Here is a 22,617-nt window from a genome sequence, read left to right as displayed (position 1 = left end):
TAAAACGCGTATGGCTGTCATGGGTTTCTATGGGCCCTCGTCGGTCACCTGCGGCCCAATGGGTTTAGATTAATTGCTTTTAACGTGACCGACCTCTTCCATATCAGCACTTTCCACTAGATGCACGCCCCTAAAATAATAATCATTTTTTTCTTTGGTTGACAGCAATCATAGTCGTTTATAGTAAACCATACGAAGTTTATATAAAAAATAGAGAACTCATTTTACCACATTCTAATTTCATCACATCAAAGGCTTTCCGATGTCTGCATTCTGAAATGATTCATCAACCGTTTATGCTTTTTATATATAAAAACTGATTAATCGATTGATTTAAAAAAAAAAAACCGATTTGATCAAAATCGAGTTCAAGTGATCTCGAACTTCGGGCAATACATACGGACTAGTAATCAACAGTCACTTTCAACTTATTATAAGCCACGGGCGGGTAAAAGTCAGAACTGTAGTATTTAATTTAGATCAAGAGTATCAGACACCACCACTATGGACTTTGGACATTAATGACCTTTTCAATAAAATAATAGAGAATCATGGATCAACATCGTTAGTGTTAAAATGCACTCTTACGTAAAGAGGAAACAAAAGCACGAAGCTAACTAGCATTTTCATCGATCTATTTTACAAAATAGCTAGTCCACAAATTTCCTGATTACGATTTACACAAAACTATTAAATTTGAAGTTAAAGTCCAGTACTTGTACCATCTAATAAGGCGTATCGTTAACAATCGACGATTTGGATTCCAACTTTGTTGAACGAATTGCTAGAATTATCATTAAACGAATAATTAGTGGAAATAAAAATCTATAGTTGGAGACGTAGACTATAATTAATAAGAACCGTACGAGTTGACTTGTGGAGAAGGCAACACAAACTCTCTCGCCGTGTACGGCGGAGGAGCAGCCGCAAGTGGATCCAGCCGACACTAAGGAAGCTTTTTAATTTGCACAAGATCCGATACACTTAATTACACCTTCTCTACTACACGAGAACATGTGCCTTCTGTTAAGTTTCCTTCTTATATATATAATACATAGTTTTTGTACATAATACACTAAACCCGGCCCTTCACCAGTAACCATCTCCAAATTTTGTAGCATCGATACTTTGTTCATAGAGATGGCTAGATCATCTGTACCTCTGATCGCTGTGTTATGCGTTTCACTTCTACCACTTGCGGCCATGGCGGTTGGAACGCCATTCCTCGTTGAAGGCCGTGTTTACTGCGACACTTGCCGCTTTGGATTCGAGACAATCGCCACCAAATATATCATCGGTTTGTATTTACACTTGCATACTCATACATCTCACATATTGTAACAATGCAATTACTTACTATTAGTTATATTGATCTGATTAGTAACTCGATGATTCTCAAATTTAATCACCCAAAAAAATACATCATATCTGGCTATTTTAGAAAAAAGAAAAAATTAAACCAACTGAATCTTCAATGTACTTTTCTACATAACCCCACAACTTGAATCCTTTTAAAATACATCAAATTATGTACGTTTGTATTTTTTCAAAAAGTTATAAATGATTTTTTCTCCTATACATTTACTCTAACTCCTCATTGCGAATTTAGTTATGTAAAACATTATTTGAAAAACAGGGGCAACAGTGAGAATAGTGTGCAAAGACGGAGTGACCTTGAAACAGGAGGTGGTTGGTGAGGCGGTGACGGGCGGCCTTGGAACATACAGTATCGCCGTCACAGGAGATCGACACGACCAGCAGTGTCAGGCGGAGCTCGTCAAGAGTTCCATGCACGACTGCCACGTGGCTGATCCCGGCAGAAGTACCGCCACCGTGATCCTCACGCGGTCCAACGGCGCCGCCTCTACACGCCACTTCGCCAACGCCATGGGTTACCTCCGGGACCAACCGCTTCCTGGCTGCGCCGCTCTCCGGAAACTCTACCTTTCCGACGGTGATGCTCGGGCTATTTGAGTCATTTACTGACCTTTCTATATATGTTCTTCTTTTGTTTTTTTTTTTTTTTTTGGTTAAAGACCGTATGTCCTTTCTTGATGAAACAAGAAAAGTTGATTTTAGATGAAAAAAAAAATCATGTAATAATTACATCGGTGTGTATCTAAGACTCTTTTATGCTGGTGACACTAGACACTACATAAAATCATGTATTTGCAGCGATAAAATTTTTTTTTTCTCATGTTGATGAAGAGGAAAGGAAATTTGTTTTATGTTTTGTTACTTATATGGATCTAGTTAAACAATACTACGATCTATGCCTCTTCAAACAATTTCGGTGGATATTATAAAAACTAAAATGACGAAACTAGTGATTATCATAGTAAATACTAAATTTAATAATTTATTAATTGAGAAACTGGTTATAGAAATAATTCTACTACACCTCCAACGGTGGTATGGTATGAGGTTAATTGTGTTTTTGCAGTAAAATTAATGTTTTAATGCTTTAAATTCTTAAAACCGCTTTTTGTTTTAGAGTTTTTAGAGACCCAACTAGTTCCATATGTGGCATTATTTGATTAGTTGAGCATTTTTTTATTGTTTTTTTTTATTCAAACCCTTTTTTCAAGTGGAGTGTTTCAGACCCTTAAACTATGATTAAAATTCAAATTATGATTTAATTTTCTGTATTTTATGTTTAAATTTTAAATTAATGAAATAATTTGTATTAATAAATTGTTTGTATTTGAAACAAAAATAATTTTTTTTAAGAGTCTTTCATTTCATTAGATACTACCATTGGACACTAAAAAAATGAAAAAATCTATAAAAAATTTTAAAACAATAAAATGCACAAAAACCTATTAAAAATTATATTAGATCTGTTAAGTAGAGACCATAGTTGGAGATGCTCTAAGTGCAGAAATGTTCTGACCCTTGGTACATGCAACATAATTGCATAAAGACTTAACCAGTAACACGCTTAACTTAATAATCGTACATATATATGTCTTTATCTTCACAAGCCATATCCCAAACTGAAAAATTACTCTGGTTCACATTGTCAGATTGACTAGATTCCGGGAATTGATTCAAATCCATGGCAGTATCATCATCATCTTCGAATCTCCTAGAGAAATTTAACTCGTGTTGCATCCTCTCGAATCATAAGTAATCCATCCAATTCCTATGATCATCATCATCTCGCTTGTCCGTTGCGCTCGAGCTCACACTGTAATCATCTTCACTAGTCGAATTAGTGGCAATACTTGGAGCCGTTTCAAGCACAGAGATTGTTTCTACCATGCTCTGGCTCGGTTCTTGGGCCGAAGACCCGTAGAGACACTGGATCTCATGGCCCGTCCTCGAATTCTTGTCCACGAATCCAAAGCTCACATCACTCTGAGGACAACTCGAGTTTTGGCAAGTGTAAACACTATTAGACGGTTCCATAAAACCACCTTTTCTCTTGGACCCCGAAGTTTCTTGATCTTCCGAGATCTTCAGATCTTTGATATTGAGAAGGGCTTCTTCTTGGTTTAAGACACGAGACCATGTATCAGTCTCTTTTGCCATCATCTTATCTTGCAAACATTTCGATTGCCTAGCGAGACGTCTCACTCTTCCCAAATTCGGCGACATGTGTTTAATCACGGCCGCGAGAACACTAACTTTCCAAGATTTCCTCAAATCGTGCGGCTTTCGATACGGTGGCGCACCGTGTTCGTGAGCCGCTCCTTGCTCTCCCCACCAAAGCTCCTTCCCTGTCGGCCACCACGGCGGCGCGATTCCTTGCTCTAAAGGAAACCGTCGTTGTGGCGGCACGCAGTGTTGTATCAACGCCGAAAGTAACGACCCTAGAGTCGTGTCTTGTAGTTCTTGTAGCATGTGAAGTAAGCTCGATGGTTCCTTCTCGATAAGCTCTGCCGCAGCAGCCGCGAGAGTTAAGTAATCATCGATAGCGTTTGGAGCGTTTTGGTCGAACTGAACGTTTTCTTTCCACCAACGTCTTAGGCCGTCGGACGAACCGGTTATTGGTTTACCCTTTTCCGGTACGATTCCGTAGACAAAACCTTTCGCTTTACACACCTCCATGATCTTCATCATGTACTTCAACACCGAGTCTTGTGCACGAGCCATCTTCTTGCGCCGTGAAGCTTAGGCTCGGTGCGTTGTCAATGAAAGGACGTTGTTGCTGTGTCGTTTCTGTTGCTTGAGCTTTTCCATGAGGTTACGGTCTTTCCACATGCGTCTTTTGAGGTCATCATAGCTTATTTCTTCGTCTTCTTCTTCTCCTTCGTCTCCAATTGGACTAAGTGGTTCCAATTCTTCGACTTCCACCATTTTGCTTCTAGTCGATCAGACTTCGTGTCATGGACTTAATTAATAATCATCTCTTTTCTTTAAGGAATAGTATATTATATACGTGATTGAGGTTATTGTCCGTACTGATGTAACACGACCACCTTTTTTGTTATCTCGAGTGCCTTTATATAGATGTTAGATTATATACGCATATATTTTGGTGAACATATATATACATATAGAAGATTAAAATAGATGTATGTTTTTAAAATGATGGTGTATGTTTTTTAGTTTAATTGGGAGGAGGGTGTGCATGTGCGATGAGGGACGTGGCGAGATTTCCTGGTTCGGTCTGAGCTAAATATAAGTTGTAAAAGTAAGTATTTTGGAATTTTGTGGCGGAGATAATTACGTGGACAAGAGTTATCTCCGGGCATCGGGACGCCGGAGGTTAGTACAATTTTTTTTGCATCAAAGTCGTCGGCTAGCAAAAGTTCTTTGCACCGACTTAATTTAAAATATATATTTAAGAAGAAAATGAATACTAAGGAATGTTTTTTTTTTTAAGAATCTATCTAGAAACCATGGGTACTAAAAAAATGGCTAAGCGAGGGTTCTCGGGGATTCCTGAGATCAGGCTATCAGCAAATATTATTACGATGCTTTCGTATGAGCTAACATAAGGATCTACCTTGTTTTTTACACCTTACACATGTCTTTTATATATTTGGGAAATGTATTCTTATTTTTAACACATCGTTTTTGAATTTCCTATACATATGTATTAATAACAGTTATGGGGAAAAGCATACCAAAAATAAAAAATGTTTGGGACTTGTCCTTTCGTCGGAACTGAAAGGCAATTTTATGATGTCATGCATTAAATAATAGATAGTTAAAAGTGAAAACGATGTCGGGTTTTTAACAAGCCTATGAATTACTTTTTTGGGGTTAAAATGTCTTATGGAAAAAAATATTGTATATGTTGTGAAAACTTAGAAACTTTATTAATCACTGGAATGTATATATAGAGTATATAGGGAATCTAGGTTAAATACAATGCCCTGATGGGCCTAATGGGCCGGTATAAGAGTCCATATATGATATGTGTTATAACACTCTCCCTTGGACGAGTGAACCGGGTCAGCTACTCAATCGGGATCTCGATAATGCGCTGGGGAATGTTGCCTCATTAAAACCTTACCAGGAAAAACCCAGTGGGACAAAACCATGGTGAAGGAAAAAGAGTACAACACGCATTACTCCCCCTGATTGTAGCATCACTGCAGATCTCTAAGTCTATACATTCCTATCTGTTTGACGAGCTTCCGGTGTGTTGAAGTAGGCAATGATTTGGTGAAGAGGTCAGCTGAATTCTCACTGGATCGGACCTGCTGAACGCTGAGAGTGCCGTCCTTCTGCCAGTCTGAGGTTGAGAAGAACTTCGGTAGAATGTGCTTCGTCCGATCTCCTTTGATATATCCTTCCTTGAGCTGAGCTATGCATGCCGCGTTGTCTTCATACATCACCGTGGGCTGTGTGTCTTCGTCCATACCACAATCTCTGCGGATGTGCTGAGTCATGGAGCGCAGCCAGACGCATTCCCTACTAGCCTCATGAATGGCTAGGATTTCAGCATGGTTTGATGAAGTGGCAGTGAGTGTCTGCTTCATTGATCTCCAAGAGATGGCTGTTCCTCCATGCGTAAAAACGTAGCCAGTTAGAGACTTGGCAGTGTGCGGATCTGATAGATATCCTGCATCGGCGAAGCCGACTAACCCATCTTTATTTTGGTTAGTATAGAAGAGTCCTAAGTCTTGAGTACCTCGAAGGTATCTTAGGAGATGTTTTATACCGTTCCAGTGCCTCTGAGTTGGAGATGAACTATATCGAGCGAGGAGGTTCACGGCGAAACATATGTCTGGTCTAGTGTGACTAGCCAGGTACATTAACGCTCCTACAGCACTGAGGTATGGCTTTTCAGGACCAAGGATTTCTTCATCATCCTTTTTGGGACCAAGAGGGTCATCACTTAAGCTTCTAACTACCATTGGGCTGGTCAATGGGTGAGCTTGGTCCATATTAAATCGCTTGAGTACCTTTTCGATATAAGCCGATTGATGCACAAGGATTCCTCCTTTGATGTACTCAAGTTGTAATCCCAAACAGTACTTTGTTTTGCCTAGGTCTTTCATTTCGAATTCTGTTTTTAAGCAGTCGACTGTTTGGGAGATCTCACCAGATGTTCCGAGGATGTTTAGATCATCCACGTATACTGTTATGATTACAAATCCTTTGTTTGAGTACTTCTTGATGAAGATGCATGGACTGATGGGGTCATCTTTGTAGCCTTCTTTGATGAGGTAATCGCTGAGGCGGTTGTACCACATACACCCACTTTGTTTCAGTCCATACAAGGATTTGTTCAGCCTGATGCAGTATTGATCTCGAGATGCATTTTTGTCTTTTAGTTCAATGCCATCTGGAAGTCTCATATATATTTCGTTGTCCAGGGGCCCATAGAGATATGCGGTTACAACATCCATTAACCGCAGATCAAGATTTTCTCTTATGGCCAGACTTATGAGGAATCGGAATGTTGTTGCATCCACCACTGGAGAATAAGTCTCCTCATAATCGATTCCGGGTCTCTGTGAGAATCCTTGTGCTACAAGCCGTGCTTTGTATCGAACGACTTCACCGAGTTCGTTCCTTTTGCGCACAAAGACCCATTTGTGGCCCACTGGCTTGATGTGTGATGGGGTCCGGATGATCGGACCGAACACGTTTCTGAGTTTGAGACTCTTTAACTCCACGTTTATGGCTTCTTTCCATTTTAGCCAATCTGTTCGATGTGTACACTGTGTTATTGACGTGGGTTCTAGATCCTCTTGCGTGAGCGCAACATCAAGTGTTACTTTGTATGCAAAGAGTGCATTTAAGTCGACTTCTTTTCGATTCCATTGTATTCCGGACATATTGTAATTGATGGAGATCTCATTGTTATCTTCTGAACCTGGAGATTCGGCGTCCCGAACTTCCATTGAGGGTTCATTAGATTGAGTCTCAGCCGCGGCTATGTCTGATATTGCAGGAATCCCGGTTTCGGTTATTGCACCTTTCTTTGATTTCTGGGGATTCTTATCTTTGGAACCGAGAGGTCTGCCCCGTTTGAGACGTGGTGCAGACTCTGTAGCAACTTGGGTCTGTCCCGTTGGGACAGCTATTCGTACTGGTGCATTACAAGCTAGGATGTACGATTTGGTTACTTTGGTCGGGTCAGCAAAGGAATCTGGCAATTGATTAGCTAGCTTTTGATAATGAATAATCTTTTGGATCTCTGAATCACATTCTAGAGTCCGAGGATCTTGCCAATTTAATGATGTTTGATTCCATGAAAGATCTTTGACCAGCTTGTTTGTCTCACCACCTAAAGAGGGATATACCGATTCATCGAATTGGCAATCCGCATATCTGGCCTTGAAGAGATCTCCAGTGGTTGGCTCGAGATATCTTATGATGGTGGGAGAGTCAAAACCAACATATATTCCCATCCTTCTTTGAGGTCCCATTTTGGTTCGATGTGGTGGAGCAATGGGTACATATACTGAACACCCAAATGTTTTGAGATGGGAGATGTCTGGCTCATGACCCGAGAGTAGTTGGGATGGGGAATATTTGTGTTCACTAGATGGCCGGATGCGTATGAGTTCAGCAGCATGTAATACTGCATGTCCCCATGCTGAGGCCGGGAGCTTTGATCTCATGAGTAATGGTCGGGCTATCCATTGAATGCGTTTAATGAATGATTCAGCCAATCCATTTTGAGTATGGACATGTGCTACAGGATGTTCCACGGTTACCCCCATGGCCATACAGTAGTCATTAAACGCTTGTGAGGTAAATTCACCAGCATTGTCAAGGCGGATAGTCTTTAGTGGGAAGTCAGGGAAATGGGCCCGCAATTTTATGATTTGGGCCAAGAACCTAGCGAAGGCTTGGTTCCGAGAGGACAAGAGACAAACACATGACCAACGGGTCGATGCGTCTATAAGGATCATGAAGTACCGGAATGGTCCGGAAGATGGATGTATAGGTCCACAGATATCGCCCTGGATTCTTTCTAGGAAATGAAGTGTTTGTTTAGAGATTTTAACTGGTGAGGGCCGAGTGATCAATTTGCCTTGAGAACAAGCTGTGCACATGAGGTGTTGAGGATAAGCTCGGTTTTCTTTGAGGGTATGCCCTTGAGAGTTTTGAATTAGTTTACGCATCATATTTGCACCGGGATGACCGAGCCGGTCGTGCCAAATAGTATAATCAGTAAACCGGGCTTTGAGAGTGGTATTAGCTTCAATCATACTGACTTTAGCATGGTAAAGTCCAGTAGAGAGCGCGGGTATGGTTTCGAGGATTTGTTTATGGCCGTCTACGGTTTTAGTGACTAGGAGGGATTCTTTGTTCCCTTGACCTTGGGTTTCTATGTGGAAACTATTCTGTCTTATATCCTTGAAGCTCAGAAGATTTCTCTTCGAACTAGGAGAATATAGAGCATCTGGTATTTCAAGTTGTGTGCCATTTGATAGCAACACATAGGCATGGCCATATCCTTCGATAAGGTTTGAGGGACCCGCGATGGTGCTAATATTTGCGATTTGATAGGTTAGGTTTATGAAGTAACTTTTGTTTCTTAAGATAGTGTGGCTGGATCCACTATCTACGACTATGGTTTCCATTTGCTAGTGTGCTTTTCCACCTTTGGATTTCTGACAGGCTAATGAACTGGGAGCTAATAGACCTCAGTTAGCCGCTACAAATTCCAAGGATTGATCACCAAAACTGGAGAAGCTGCTGGTTGAAGAAGGAAAAACTTGGATTTGGTTTTTTTTTTTTTTTTTTTCGGTTGATCGTCGTGTACTGTAAGTGTGCGTGAGGGCGCGTCCGACGTTGGATCGACAAACGGTTTTCACCAGTAGATTCGTCTCGTCGAGGGCTTCGATTTGATATGTAGATCGTCTTCTGGTTCCTCACGGTTTGGAAGATATGCGTTTTTTAAGTTTCGACTTGCTTTTAGGGTTTTGGTGGTGGCCGGATTTATTAGGGTTTTTCGCTCAGAGAGTCTTATCGTGCTGATAACGTGTTGTGAAAACTTAGAAACTTTATTAATCACTGGAATGTATATATAGAGTACATAGGGAATCTAGGTTAAGTACAATGCCCTGATGGACCTAATGGGCCGGTATAAGAGTCCATATATGATATGTGTTATAACAGTATAGTGGTAAAATATTAAATAGATAGTCTTTTTTATCGTAGTGTTTATTTGGTAAAAGTTAGTGATATACATCCATAGACCATGAATATATTTATCAGTGTTAATTTAAGTTAAAACTAAAAATTTACGTTCGCGATCGTGGTGAGGACATAATTTAGTGATAGGTTTTGTCTCAACAGTTCAGCTATTTTCCGAAAATATGGACACGTCTGAAAAGCCTCTACGCTTCATAAGAAAGGGATGGATTCGTGGTTACAAGTGGTGGAGGAAGGTATCCCCTGATAGAAACAGGAGAAGCTTGGATCCTGAAGAAGATAAGCTGGCAGATTAGAGTAAAGCCTCTACTTCAGGTGGAGATTTTTCATTTAAATATGTGAAACAATAATTTTAGTCTTCATGCTTGATTTTGTTGTTGCGATGTGATGCTATCATAAATACCAAATTACCTGTGTTCTCATTGTATGCTTGAATCCCCACCAACTGAATTCACTTACACTTTAGTTGCAAGCTCATATGCTAAACAGGGTTTCAACGAGGAAGCATTGAAGGCTTTCACTGCAAGTGTGTACTTCTTATTCTTGCTTCAATGTTTGGAGGATGTTGAGTGTTATTTGTGAGCAAAAATATTATTTTTTATTAGGGGGTTTCTGAAGGTTACATGTGATTAGTATTTAGATAAATCAAATCAACTACTCTGTTGGTGAAGATTATATTTTGATTCATAGTCCAAGCAACTCAAGTGAAAATGAGTTTTGAGTTCCTAGCTAGCCCTTAACTTTAATCATCAAGAAAGCAAGTTTTAGATTTGAGCTTGGAAAGGTAGTTTTTGCATCGTCTCGTGAAGAAAACCAGCCTCATTCATCAATCACATAGTTGGATAAACGTTCTGAGTATCGCCTATTTGAGGGAGGAAATCTTTACTAAAATGTATGGATAATAAAACAATAATCTCAGATAGATGATATCCGGAGCGTCAATTTTTCTGCATGGATACAAAAAAAAAGTTCAAATTCTTCACATTCCGCATCTTTCCGATGTCAATATAAACAAGATTATCACACTTGTATAGAGTCAAGTTTTGAAGAACTAGAAAATTAACAATAACAAAAGTGTACAAACAAAGCACACAAATTTTTGTTTTTTGGTTTGTTGTACTTTGATTAGTAAGTTACCACAATCATCAAACAAATATTGTATAATGTATATGATGAATATTTTAAAGCATTTTCAATTATTTTGGAAAAAATTTATTATTATGTAAGTTGTAAATAATTAGTCTTACATATAACATGATTTCATAAAATACTGTGCTAATTTGTTTAAAAGAGTTAGAGTTCAAATCTTACAAGTTTTACATAAACTGATAAAAGTGTAAGGAAAAAAAAATGTTACTGCATGTGTAGATATATGCTGATATTATATGTGATATGTTTACATATTTATCCACTAAATACCTAAAATTTATAAATGAATATAAGTGATTTTAATAAATAAATTAGAAGTAAATGAATATAAGTGATCTTAAGAGAATAAGGTAAATAAATTTATAAATAAACATCTGATAGAAGAAATTATCACCTCCAAATTAGAAGTTTTTTTCTTCTATCAGATGTTTATAGTAGGCCTATAATGGGCTTAAGAATTTCAATGATATTGGGCTTCGGCTACATTGATGTTTCTGGCTCAGTAAGCAGTGGGACCGCGCGTCGCTCGAGTTTCACGCCCCAATTATGATTCGAAACGCGACTAACAAAAACAAAAATCGAGATCGGAAATTTCACACGGTTCCCGCCTCAACGAAATCAAAAACCCTAATTTCCCACTCTCCAGATCCTGCAGAATTACCACCGACGGATCGATTCTAATCTCTAGAGGTCAGTAACCCAATTTTGTTTCCATCATCCTCGTAATTTCTAGGTACGAATCGAGTCGTCGGATTTTCAAATTTCTGGTTGCGAAATTGAGAGGTTTTTGTTGAAATTCTTGCTCGGGGTTAAATTCCCGGTTCCTTTGTTGAAATGTAATCATCTTAGCTTTAGTTTTCTTCACTTTATGTTCGAAATTGAAGTTTATTGCTCTTTCCTTGTGGGTGATTTTGAAGATGGCTGAAGATAGCGGCAAATTAGTGTCCGGAGAAACCCGCCACGCTTTGGGTGATTTGACAAATCTTCCAAGGAAGAGGTTATTCTCGTCGATTTTGGGTGATTTGCTTCATAAATCTGAAGGTGAATCTGGTAGGAACGTTGCTCATGAAGGTTCGAGGGTAGAGTTTTCAAAGAGGTTGTGTTTAGTTGTAGATGACTTGGTGAAGGAAAATGATACAAACGAAGGGTCCTCTTCGGAATGTAAGATTAGTTCTTGTGATTCCGATGGCAAAGAATCTGGGGAATCTCATGATGCTGCTACGGTGGAGGATTCCAGTGTAGATGGCAAACCATTGAAGGAGATGTATTTTGAACCTGGTGACAGAGACGGTGCACGAGAGTTAAACGAGGCTGATCAAGCTGCTGTTGCTGCTGGTGAAGGCTTGGCTTTATCTGTGTTTAGCAGCAATGCCGAGAGCCAGAATCCACTGCCTAAATGTCAGAATTTGAGATCATTTGAAATGAGTAGATGCTCTAATGTGAATCAGAATATGGGAGAGGACTTGCTAAAATCATGCTCTTGTTCTTTTTGCCTTAAAGGTAGCTGATGCTTTTCAATTCTTCTTAAATTTTTGTTTCTCTTGGTTAACTAACTTGGGTATTTGCTATTTCAGCTGCGTATATCTGGTCAGATCTTCATTACCAGGATATCAAAGGTCGATTATCTGGTAAGTGCCAGTCATCTATAAACCACACGCTCTTGATCATCTCTCTGTGAATATTGTCATATGATTTTTGTTTTTGTTTTTGCTTTTCTGAATCAGCCTTGAAGAAGAGTCAGAAACAAGCTAGCAATATGATTCAAAGGAATGGTAAAGAAAGGCCTCTGGATTTCCTTGCCTTGGCAAATTCCGCTAGTTCTGCAAATCTAGAATCTGATCTCATGGGCCAATGGAGATCGCTCTTTCTTAGCATGGGCGATATCCTCGCTCATGAAAGTAACCAGCTTGTAAGAGCCTATAGAAGCTTCTAACCTTGTTCTTGAAGCATACTGCAAAGTGTTTTTTGAAACCCAGTTGCTTCTTCTGCACAAAAACCTGACTTTCCTCTTTTCGTGTGTGTGTAACTCCAATCCTGCAGCAAAATAGGTTTTTGACAATGAAAGAATTGCGGGAAGATTGCAAGATCGATTTGGAGAGAGCTACGAAAACATTTCAAGAGAACGCCTAGTAAGTGCCCTTTTCTACTTGATCAAACACTGTATGGAGTCAAAAGCTTATCTTTAATTTTCGCACCAGCTCGTGTGAAATCTTTATATATGCTCGATGCTATGTATAGATGCCTAATAAGCGTAAACAATTCTGTATGTATGTGCAACTACTGTTTTTGTTAGTTCTTTCTTCAAAACTCACGTTGTTCTTCAAGACCAACAGTTACCACACAGACGCATGTTTCTTAGTGTTTATTTGGCATTGACTATTTTGCTGCCTCAGACTCGGTAGTTTACACGTGATGTAAACCATTCCGTTGCCGTATGTATGTGTTTTTTTCTTGTCCACAACGATAACATTCTCTCTTCTAGCATCCTTAAGTTTTATTTATGGATGTCCCCCGATGCGGTGTAAAGCAGGTTAACATTAAAACCATTATATATATATATATATATATATATATCTTAAAACTGGTACGCGTATTGATTAAATTAAACAAAAACTAGAAACCGGGAAGGAACCAGTTTAAATGAATACAAAACGTCAAATAAATTAATTAGTAGTAAGCCCTAAATTAATAACATAATCTAGCAATAAACAATTCGTAAAACGAGTGGTTAACTAGCAAATTACGTTAACTCTTATTCAACCAACGGAAAAAAACAAAAACCTAATAAAAAAACAAACGGTCGATCATTCATATAAGTGGAGAAGCAGATCTTGTGGGCTTCGTGTACACACGTACAATTGACTAATACGAATTATATGCGTTACCCTTTTACTTTATTAAATTATTAATTCATGTTCTCATTTCCTTTTAGGTTTAATTAAAAAATAAAGAATCTGCCGACTTACTATAGAGTAGAAACTAGAGAAGGGGTTTATCCGACACAACAAAAAAGAAAACAAAAAAGAGAAAGGTTTTATCTACTTGTGTAGACCAAACGTGCGGTGTTTGGCTCGAAGCACGACAAGAGGCAGACGAGTCATATCACGTATGGCTTCGAGTAGTGAACGACAATAATAGAAAGTTATGAAGCCAATTAGTTCATTATTTGGAAAATGTACGTGTCTTATTTTAAGATTGCAAAGATTATTAGAAAGTACTTATTCTTTAAACAAAACAGTTATGTTTACTACATAATATTTATGTAAATTTTAAATTTCGTTAAACATAATTCTCTTTTAACTTCATTTGAGAGTTATTTACCAAATATTAATTTAACATAATATTAAATTACAAATGATTTAACTTTTCGTTTTTGTTAAATTTTTCATTTGTAAATATACTTGTGTTCTATTGTTCCTCGCCAAAATTTGATAAGGAATACTTTTACTATATAATTCCCACAAAAAGGAAATGAAAATAATTCAATATACCGAATATTACTTCTAAATTGTAAAAAAAAAAACAATTTTCTTTCTTATTCTTTTTTTTTTTGTTTGGTTGATCATCATTCTAACCCTACCTTTAAATATCTTCGATGTGCATACACGAGTAATTAGTTAAATACTAATTGGAACTTTACTTTAGATAGTGAATCAAGAAAAATACACGAGTAATTAGTTAAATATTGATTGGAACTCTACTTTTTGCGACACTAATTAGATAAAGATCAAGAAAAACTAAAACTTAATAGACTTTCATTGTATTGAAAATGAAGATAAAAGTCGTTGAGTTTGCCAATAAATGGGGGTTCGATTTGCCGTTGTCGAACCTTCTTGATTCTTTCTCATTTACATATGTGTACACCTTTTCTTTCTTTTGCTTGGTTTTGAGTTTACACCAATAATCTCATGAGTGAGCTACAAGCTGCTACTAAGAAAATATGGAAACAATTATGTACGAACTTAAAAAGAGATAGATGTTTAGGCAAAAAGTATAAGTATGATATTTTTGAATGTATCACTAACTAGTACCAAGGGCACGTTCACATCAGTCTAAATTCCCATCCAACATATACATTGCATCGAGAAACTACACCCACATGTAAGATATACGAATATATTTTTTGGTAAAGGTTTACGTGTGGCTATCAGTAACATTGTATCAATGGTTTTTTTTTAAACTGAATATTCTTAAAATATTTTATCATTTCGATTTAATTGATATAAATAGCTAGCTAAATACATAATGAGAATGATTTTCTCCCCCCGTAAAGTTATAAATTTTAGTTTACCACTATTGATATATATATATATACAAAACTATATATATATAGCTAAAACATAATCATATATATTACAGAAAAAAATATAAATTCTTTTAAGAATTTAAAATAATATGTAGCATTGAAATCTCTTATTCTCATTGACAAACAAATACGACCAATAATGTGTTCATTTTGGGTTTTGTGTCTTCTTTCTATAATTTTTTTTTTTTAGTCAAACGTTACTCAAGGTGATTCTCTACTAGTACTAGATATCAAAATTTATCTTAAACAAGCACGAATTCTAGGTCTCGATCGATCGTTTGACTAAAAAGTCTGAAATAGCTTAAAGCATAATCTAATATAAAAAGATTGGCATGTAAATTGGAGAGAGATTGGCATGTAAATTGGAGAGATATTGGCATGTAAATTGATCCAACACCGATATCAACTAGCCACTAGGTATTTTGTACTCTCGTAATAAAACTATAGAATGACAGTACTTTTTTAAACACTGTATACTACTTTTCATAATCAGATATAATATAGAGTGTTTAAAAGATTTACACGTTTTAACTAATTTTGCAATTATCTCCAACAAAAAAAATGAGGAGACGCGGATTCGACGACTCGCATGGTTCAGCGACATTAGACACGCAAATATTTTACAACAACGTACGCGAGTGAGACCATGAAAAAAGTGGGGCCATGAAACCCATTATTAGGCCCAAGTAGGTCCCACTACGGCTCGGGTTTTGTAGGTCCCACGTTTCGCCTCTGTTCTCCTACATAAACCAATTCGCAGGTCTGGGAAAAATACACACACCCTCTTGGGCCTCTTCATCATTATCTCCTTCCTCTCCTCTCTGTTCATCTTTTTCTTTATTTTCTCCTTTAAATCTCAGTTTATCTTTGATTCAGATATTTCCAACTGAGTCCCTGATTTTCTCAAATGGGTAAGCCTTGGTTTTAGTAGCTTTCATCTCGATATAATCTACTCTCTCTCTGAGTAGCTAATCCTTATATACTCTGTTTTGATAGTGACTTTAATCGTGGAAAAACCACATAGAATGTCAGCGAGCCAAAACGTAGTCGTATCAGAGACTACAAGGTCATCTATCATCACCAGCAGCAACAACAACTCTTCTTCTTCCCCGAAACCCTCAACGGCTCCTCCTGGTCTCATCTCCATTTCCAAGAAAAAGCTCCTCAAGAATCTCGATGTCATCAATGGCGGTCAAAGAATCAATGCTTGGGTCGATTCAATGCGAGCTTCTTCTCCTACTCATCTCAAATCACTCCCATCTTCCATCTACTCACAGCAACAACTCAACTCATGGATCGTAAGCTGTCGCCATTACTATCTCACAAACCCTTGATTGACTCTTCCTTTGTTTTTTTTGTTGTTGTTTGGTTTTGCCTCTTCTTACATTTTTACTTGTGTCTCCGACAGATGCATCATCCTTCAGCATTAGACATGTTCGAACAGATCATGGAAGCTTCGGGAGGGAAACAAATCGTAATGTTTCTTGACTATGACGGTACCCTCTCTCCCATCGTTGATGATCCAGACAGAGCTTTCATGTCAAGCAAGGTTCGTCTTGAGATCATTCTGTTTGGCTTAATCATATTATTAACCTTTGTCACTAATCACATTTCGACTGGTGTGTCTCAGATGAGAAGAACAGTGAAAAAACTGGCCAAGTGTTTCCCCACTGCTATAGTTACTGGTAGATGCATAGACAAGGTATTTTCTTCTTCCTCTTTTTTCCTTGGCATTTTCTCCATATTCTATGGAAAAAAAAATATTGTTATAAGATATAGTTTATTACGGGTTTTGTTAATTTATAATTTAATTACCCTTATTTTTTTTCTATCAAAGGTGTATAACTTTGTGAAGCTAGCTGAGCTGTATTATGCTGGAAGCCATGGCATGGACATAAAAGGCCCATCAAAAGGCGTCTCCAGACAGAAGAGGGTGATTTTCAAATAACATAATTACTTGAGAAAGAAAAACAAAAAAATATTAATGTTTCATTATTGTTAAACTTATTTAGTTTCCCTTTTCTTTAGCTTAAACAGTCTCTTCTGTACCAACCAGCCAGTGACTATCTTCCAATGATCGATGAAGTAAGACATATGATGTTGGGTTTATTAAATAGATAATTAGTTGTATCTTTTTGTGTTTAATCAACAAATATATCTGTGAACGGATTATTGATTATATATCATTAACATAAGTGCTTAATTTGGAAAGGTCTACAGAAAACTCTTGGAGACAACCAAATCAACTCCGGGAGCCAAAGTAGAAAACCACAAATTTTGTGCTTCTGTGCACTTCCGCTGCGTCGATGAGAAGGTAAAATTTTAAATCACATAAAAAAGAAACAATTATTGAATATCGAAAACTAACATAGAAAAAGGAAAAACTTAATAATCCAGAAATGGAGCGAACTGGTTCAACAAGTTCGGTCGGTATTACAGGAATACCCTACGCTGAAACTGACGCAAGGTCGGAAGGTATGTTGTAGTATTCTCTCGTTGGTCAAACATTTACTTAAGAGAATCTGTTTTGTGTTTTATAACTTATCGCGTATTTTTTTTTTTTTTAAATGATTGACTCGACAGGTTTTCGAAATCCGTCCCATGATTGAATGGGATAAAGGGAAAGCTCTTGAGTTCTTGTTAGAGTCACTTGGTAAGTGCTGAGTAGCAAGAATCTTGTCCTGTCTGATGATTATGTTTTTGTTTTTGTTTTTGTTTTTGAACAACGTTTTTGTCTTTTTATTCAGAAGTAACTTTCCTCCACTAAAAACCATTTTCCATCGATATTACCATTCACATTTTTAAAATTAGATACAATCAATTTAAACACAGAGTTAATTTTGAAACTTTGGTTACAACAGGACTTGGGAACTCTAACGACGTTTTTCCTGTTTACATCGGTGATGATCGGACCGATGAAGATGCATTCAAGGTATACGAATCCTTTTCTTGAATTATATATGTCAACTAGCTAATATTTCATAAAATATAAAAATATCTATATTACTAAGTCAGGACACCAATTATATTTTGCTTATTGAAATTTGTGGCATGTAATTAAACTAGATGCTACGAGACAGAGGCGAAGGCTTTGGCATTCTTGTCTCCAAATTTCCCAAGGATACGGATGCTTCCTATTCTTTGCACGATCCGTCCCAGGCAAGTCCACACACGCACGTATATATATATATATATATATATAATATGTATATAGTGTATCTATTTACAGTCGTATATATATTTAGACGTATTTCACAGTAAATTAATGGTTTTCTTCACATAGTAATTCTCATAAATACGAAATCAACAGGTGATGGATTTCTTGCGACGATTGGTGGAATGGAAACAAATGCAGCCAAAAATGTGAAGGCCGATAAGGGATATCTAATAAATGTCTGACAATGTTTTAAATAGTTAATGCCAACGAATTTTAGGGATGTATATAATGAATATGTACATTCCTTAGCTCTCTCGGAACGTTGTAAAGGATAGGGCAATGCCTTAAGCTGCCCCCTTAGGTTAATGTTCTTGTTCATCGCATTTTGTTTTTGTAAGAAAAAAACGATGAATAAGAATAGGGTGACAAGTTGTCTTCGAATAGTTCTACTAAGTTGTAATAATCTTCAAACAAAATAATATATATAATATATATATCATGTTAATTAAGAAACAATTTTTAATTATATTATTTTTATATGTATTTACAAAGTTTTTTTTTTGTAAACACATATGGCCTTTTGTTATGTGAGAATAACGTTAGCACATTGAAGTGAAACATATTAAACATTATATATGAAAATCCTTTCATCCAAACTTGTGGTAGTTAACGAAAAAGTTAGATTTTCGTCTTCTCTCTATTGTTTCCACATTATTATAATTGATTCAATCTGGTATGTATTTATAATTTTATATGCGGTTCTTGATTTTCTTAAAACATAACATTTTATTTGGAGCCGGTGACAAAGTGAAACAAAAAGGGTTTTTTAATTAGTTGGGTAAACGATTTATTTGTAAATTGTATGTGAGTGTATGTGACACATATTTAGTAAAACAAATAATTATGGATTTAATGAGAGGTATACGAAAGAGATGGATGTATCGAGGTTTGTCTCACTTTGCGTTCTTGTATACTGACACTTTGACACATAGCCTGGTGGGGTCCAAGTGAAACTAAATTGTCGTCAATTCAAATCTGTCTGGTACTTTTCACCAGTATAGACAATAAACCTAACCGAATTAATCCGGATCAAACCAAGAACTAATACTTGTATTCTTGCTCGTTGTAGCAAAGACAAACTCTGGAAACTTGGAAGTCTTATTTTGTCTTTATTATTGGTTTGGGCATGGGTTTGGGTTAAGTCGTGTTCCTCTCTACGTGCATGTCCTTTGGCCCTGATTACGAACGCTCTATAAATTTATTTGCTGGTACGAGACAAAGTTATTACATCGTTTTGTAGCATATTTGTAGTTATTTCAATTCACTACGATAATGTTTCATTAAAAAAAAAAAAAACGTGCGAATTTCTGATGTATGAGATTTCTTTCTACTGGACTGTATACATTTTAGGTCAGAATCAGAGACGATTCTTTTTTTTTTTTGACAATTGAGTCCTCTCCAGGAACGTATCGTCGACTTGCACTCTGGTTTAGTTAGTCCACTTTCAAATTCAAACTGGCTGGACTAAACAAGATTGGATTCTTAGAGACATATATATATATAGCTATAACGTATTAATATAGGTTTTCATTTCTACTAGAATGTGAAACATATTTAGTTATTTAAAAAAAAAAAAAATTGCCAATTTATCAGTATATGCTTTATGTTCCAATTGTCCACACACTATTCAACCATGAATGATGAACCTAAAAGCGAGTTTGAAAAATTAAACAACAAATAGATACGCTTTACATGTGAAAGCCAATATCTCTGACTTTCCTACGTTACTGTTTACTATTTTTGGTCGAAGTATTAGCTAGATACGTCTTTTTGGAATCTGACAGTGGAAATGGCATATAGATAGACATATATGATTACATACACATATTCAGTATTAATGTGTATATATGTGGACATATATAGCTATATGAGTGGCTATATATATCATCATCAGGTGGCCAGGTGCATGCCCTTAGTCTCTGTGAACGCTGAGATGTGTATGAAAAGAGTCATGACTATACGTTTAGTGTCATAGCAAATCAATAATAGTGGATGGTCAGTATGGTCAAAGCTTTTTGTCCTTATAGCTTTTGGTTGTATAATGCGACTATCACAATAAGGCTGCATGTGTTTTCAAACCCCTTCCGATGTCGACATTTCACCAATTCACGATATTTCTTTTCTGTGCATGTATTCCCTCGTTGTTCATGACCGCGAAAGTAAAAACAAATAATGAAAATATCAAATTTTTGTTTTCAGTTTTAACTCTAGAAACCCATAAAGTTCAGTATTGAATCCGAAAGTGTAAAAACCATTCTTTGGGGATAAATGTGAATTAGCATACCAAAGGAACAGTTTGCTTACAACACTTTGGCGAAGCTACTTTGTTTCTAAGAGGTTCAACAGAACAATAGGAAAGCCTAATTGAAACATGTAAGCATTTGCAAATCAACCAATTCAATTACGCACAGGCGAACCAGTGGAATAAAAGATTAAAGGCCCTTTGATACCTGCGATTTAGGAGAATTTCCTTTACGCATTGATCGATTTTAACAACTCTATGCTGAAGAGGAGTTACCATTGTTCAGCCTATAGTCATCTCCTTCCACATGAAGAATATCGTTGCTTGCACCGTAAGACGCTTTTGTAAACTTATTTTGGATATCGTTTAAATTGCGTGATAGACGAAATTTAAACAACAATTATCAGAAACGGTTAAATAATCGGTTTACTATTGATGATGGTCTATGGACTATGGTTCATGTATGATTAAATAATTGTATGTTTATTTGTGTACATATATACATATCATAAAGAGAATTTCAAGTATACAAGGTGTGGAAGAGAAACAGGTGGTTTTCATTTTTACCGAATATATTTTTGTTTCTCATAATATTTATTTATCTATTTTTAAGATCCATCCTTTTGAAGAATATGATCCATCATTTTGAAGCAAATAATACGAAGAGCTTGAAAGACATCGGCTCCGCTTCATATTTGTAAAAATGATATCCTTTAAATAAAGCAAATGTAAACATATGATGAAATGTTAAAGTTCCAATTCTAACGTCGTAATGAAAAGAGTTAAACATTGGCCAAGTTGGAATCCACTTATAGAAAGTATATTATTAAAAAAGACAAAACTAGAAGGAAAATAAAAAAAACAAAACCGAACACATGGGTGAGGCAGAAAAAAAAGAAGACAATAAGACAGTTCCAAAGAGTTATAAGTGTTGTCAAATTCAACTGATCACTTCCCCCACTTTATATGAACGTGGAATGGGTTCCATTTTGCCTTTCCCTTCAATCCCTTTCATTGGCTGACTCTTAGCTCTCTACGCTTATATTAGTTAATTGTAATTATTTGATTAAACCTTCAAATCGCAATTATTGGTGATCAATGAGTCTCTTCACACCACAAATCTCATAATTTTATGTATAATATATTATTAACCACGTTAAGATGAGATACGTCTTCCAGTGTCATATATCTACACAAGGAATCTAATCTAAATAAATATTAAAATTTTTAATTATATATGCATACGCTTACATCAAATGCAATAATAACTTTTATATTCCGCCAAAATATTGGAATTGTATATATGTATATTAAGTACCAATTGTGTCACAGATTATGTGGATCTTGGCGGTAATAATGAATCGCGTGGAGGAGCTCAGATTCAATGTCGATTTATTTATAAAAGGTTCATGTAGACTCTAGAAGTTATTAATATTCTATATATTCGCTTATACCATATATAATTGGTGTCCATGATCAAAACTTAAAGAGTTTACTGTTATTTCTTCTTCTACTGTTTTTGATAAAAACCAGTCTGACGACAAGCAAGTATGTATATGGGTAAGAAGAGTTTTTTTTTTTTTTAGTTAATTTGAAAAATAAATAAAAAACAGGAGAAGAAGAAATAACAGTAAACAAAATTTAAAGTTGTCAGACTGTTGAGGGTTAAGAAGAGAGATTGATTTACTTTTTGAGGAGCTCTCGTAGTTTTGGCACGTTTCCGCGGTGGGGACTGGTCCCTGCTTTGAGGGTCGAGCTTTCTATAAGTGTGTAGAGCATTTTATCACTATATTCACTTTGTTTAATTATAACTCTTTTTTTTTGTTTAGTTATTACTTATATACATCTACTATATTTTATCACTACATTCACTCTGTTCATTATTTTTTATGCACTAGAAGCATATATCTCGATCGTTTATGATCTTATTTAATATTATATAGATAATATCCTTAATATTATGCAGACATTGTTTTTACGTGCATTTTTATACATTCGATTTACATATATATTTATAAAAGGATTTGATAGGTATCTTTAACATCAAAAGAGGAACCTAGATTAAAACCAAAAAAGAAAAATGAGAAATTAGATGTGGTCATCGTGATAACTATTATATGACTACATGCC

General features: G+C 36.3%; 4 protein-coding genes across 4 annotated transcripts; 3 read left to right on the top strand and 1 right to left on the bottom strand.

The window, feature by feature from the left end:
- Positions 1-1,056: 1,056 nt before the first annotated feature.
- On the top strand, positions 1,057-1,974 carry LOC18017620 (protein DOWNSTREAM OF FLC). The gene is made up of 2 exons (XM_006399440.2): positions 1,057-1,297; positions 1,637-1,974. The coding sequence occupies exons 1-2, from the start codon at positions 1,141-1,143 to the stop codon at positions 1,972-1,974; spliced, it is 495 nt and encodes a 164-aa protein (XP_006399503.1). The 5' UTR covers positions 1,057-1,140.
- Positions 1,975-2,946: 972 nt separating this feature from the next.
- Positions 2,947-4,302, bottom strand: LOC18017619 (putative ETHYLENE INSENSITIVE 3-like 4 protein). The gene is given in 1 exon segment (XM_024156835.1): positions 2,947-4,302. A coding segment is annotated over 1 exon segment (1,356 nt).
- A 6,973-nt stretch (positions 4,303-11,275) lies between these two features.
- Positions 11,276-13,172, top strand: LOC18017618. The gene is made up of 5 exons (XM_006399438.2): positions 11,276-11,412; positions 11,640-12,222; positions 12,297-12,350; positions 12,447-12,631; positions 12,763-13,172. The coding sequence occupies exons 2-5, from the start codon at positions 11,640-11,642 to the stop codon at positions 12,850-12,852; spliced, it is 912 nt and encodes a 303-aa protein (XP_006399501.1). The 5' UTR covers positions 11,276-11,412; the 3' UTR covers positions 12,853-13,172.
- Positions 13,173-15,831: 2,659 nt separating this feature from the next.
- On the top strand, positions 15,832-18,395 carry LOC18017617 (probable trehalose-phosphate phosphatase I). Its single transcript, XM_006399437.2, has 12 exons — positions 15,832-15,939; positions 16,025-16,326; positions 16,437-16,577; positions 16,659-16,730; positions 16,866-16,961; positions 17,057-17,113; positions 17,241-17,342; positions 17,426-17,503; positions 17,612-17,681; positions 17,890-17,960; positions 18,095-18,187; positions 18,339-18,395. Exons 1-12 carry the CDS (start codon positions 15,936-15,938, stop codon positions 18,393-18,395), a joined length of 1,143 nt encoding a protein of 380 aa, XP_006399500.2. The 5' UTR covers positions 15,832-15,935.
- The last annotated feature ends 4,222 nt before the right edge of the window (positions 18,396-22,617 follow it).

Source organism: Eutrema salsugineum, unplaced genomic scaffold (assembly GCF_000478725.1).
Source record: "Eutrema salsugineum unplaced genomic scaffold, Eutsalg1_0 scaffold_2, whole genome shotgun sequence".
Lineage (NCBI taxonomy): Eukaryota > Viridiplantae > Streptophyta > Magnoliopsida > Brassicales > Brassicaceae > Eutrema > Eutrema salsugineum.
This window is presented reverse-complemented; position numbering and strand designations above follow the sequence as displayed.

Bases quoted from the DNA above. Each gene is read 5' to 3' on its own strand.
- LOC18017620 (XM_006399440.2), top strand. From the start codon at position 1,141: ATGGCTAGATCATCTGTACCTCTGATCGCTGTGTTATGCGTTTCACTT. The intron at 1,298-1,636 runs GTTTGTATTTAC...TTTGAAAAACAG, and splicing joins CGCCACCAAATATATCATCG to GGGCAACAGTGAGAATAGTG.
- LOC18017618 (XM_006399438.2), top strand. From the start codon at position 11,640: ATGGCTGAAGATAGCGGCAAATTAGTGTCCGGAGAAACCCGCCACGCT. The intron at 12,223-12,296 runs GTAGCTGATGCT...TTGCTATTTCAG, and splicing joins TTGTTCTTTTTGCCTTAAAG to CTGCGTATATCTGGTCAGAT. The intron at 12,632-12,762 runs GTAAGAGCCTAT...CCAATCCTGCAG, and splicing joins CTCATGAAAGTAACCAGCTT to CAAAATAGGTTTTTGACAAT.
- LOC18017617 (XM_006399437.2), top strand. The intron at 16,327-16,436 runs GTAAGCTGTCGC...TGTCTCCGACAG, and splicing joins AACAACTCAACTCATGGATC to ATGCATCATCCTTCAGCATT. The intron at 16,731-16,865 runs GTATTTTCTTCT...TTTCTATCAAAG, and splicing joins CTGGTAGATGCATAGACAAG to GTGTATAACTTTGTGAAGCT.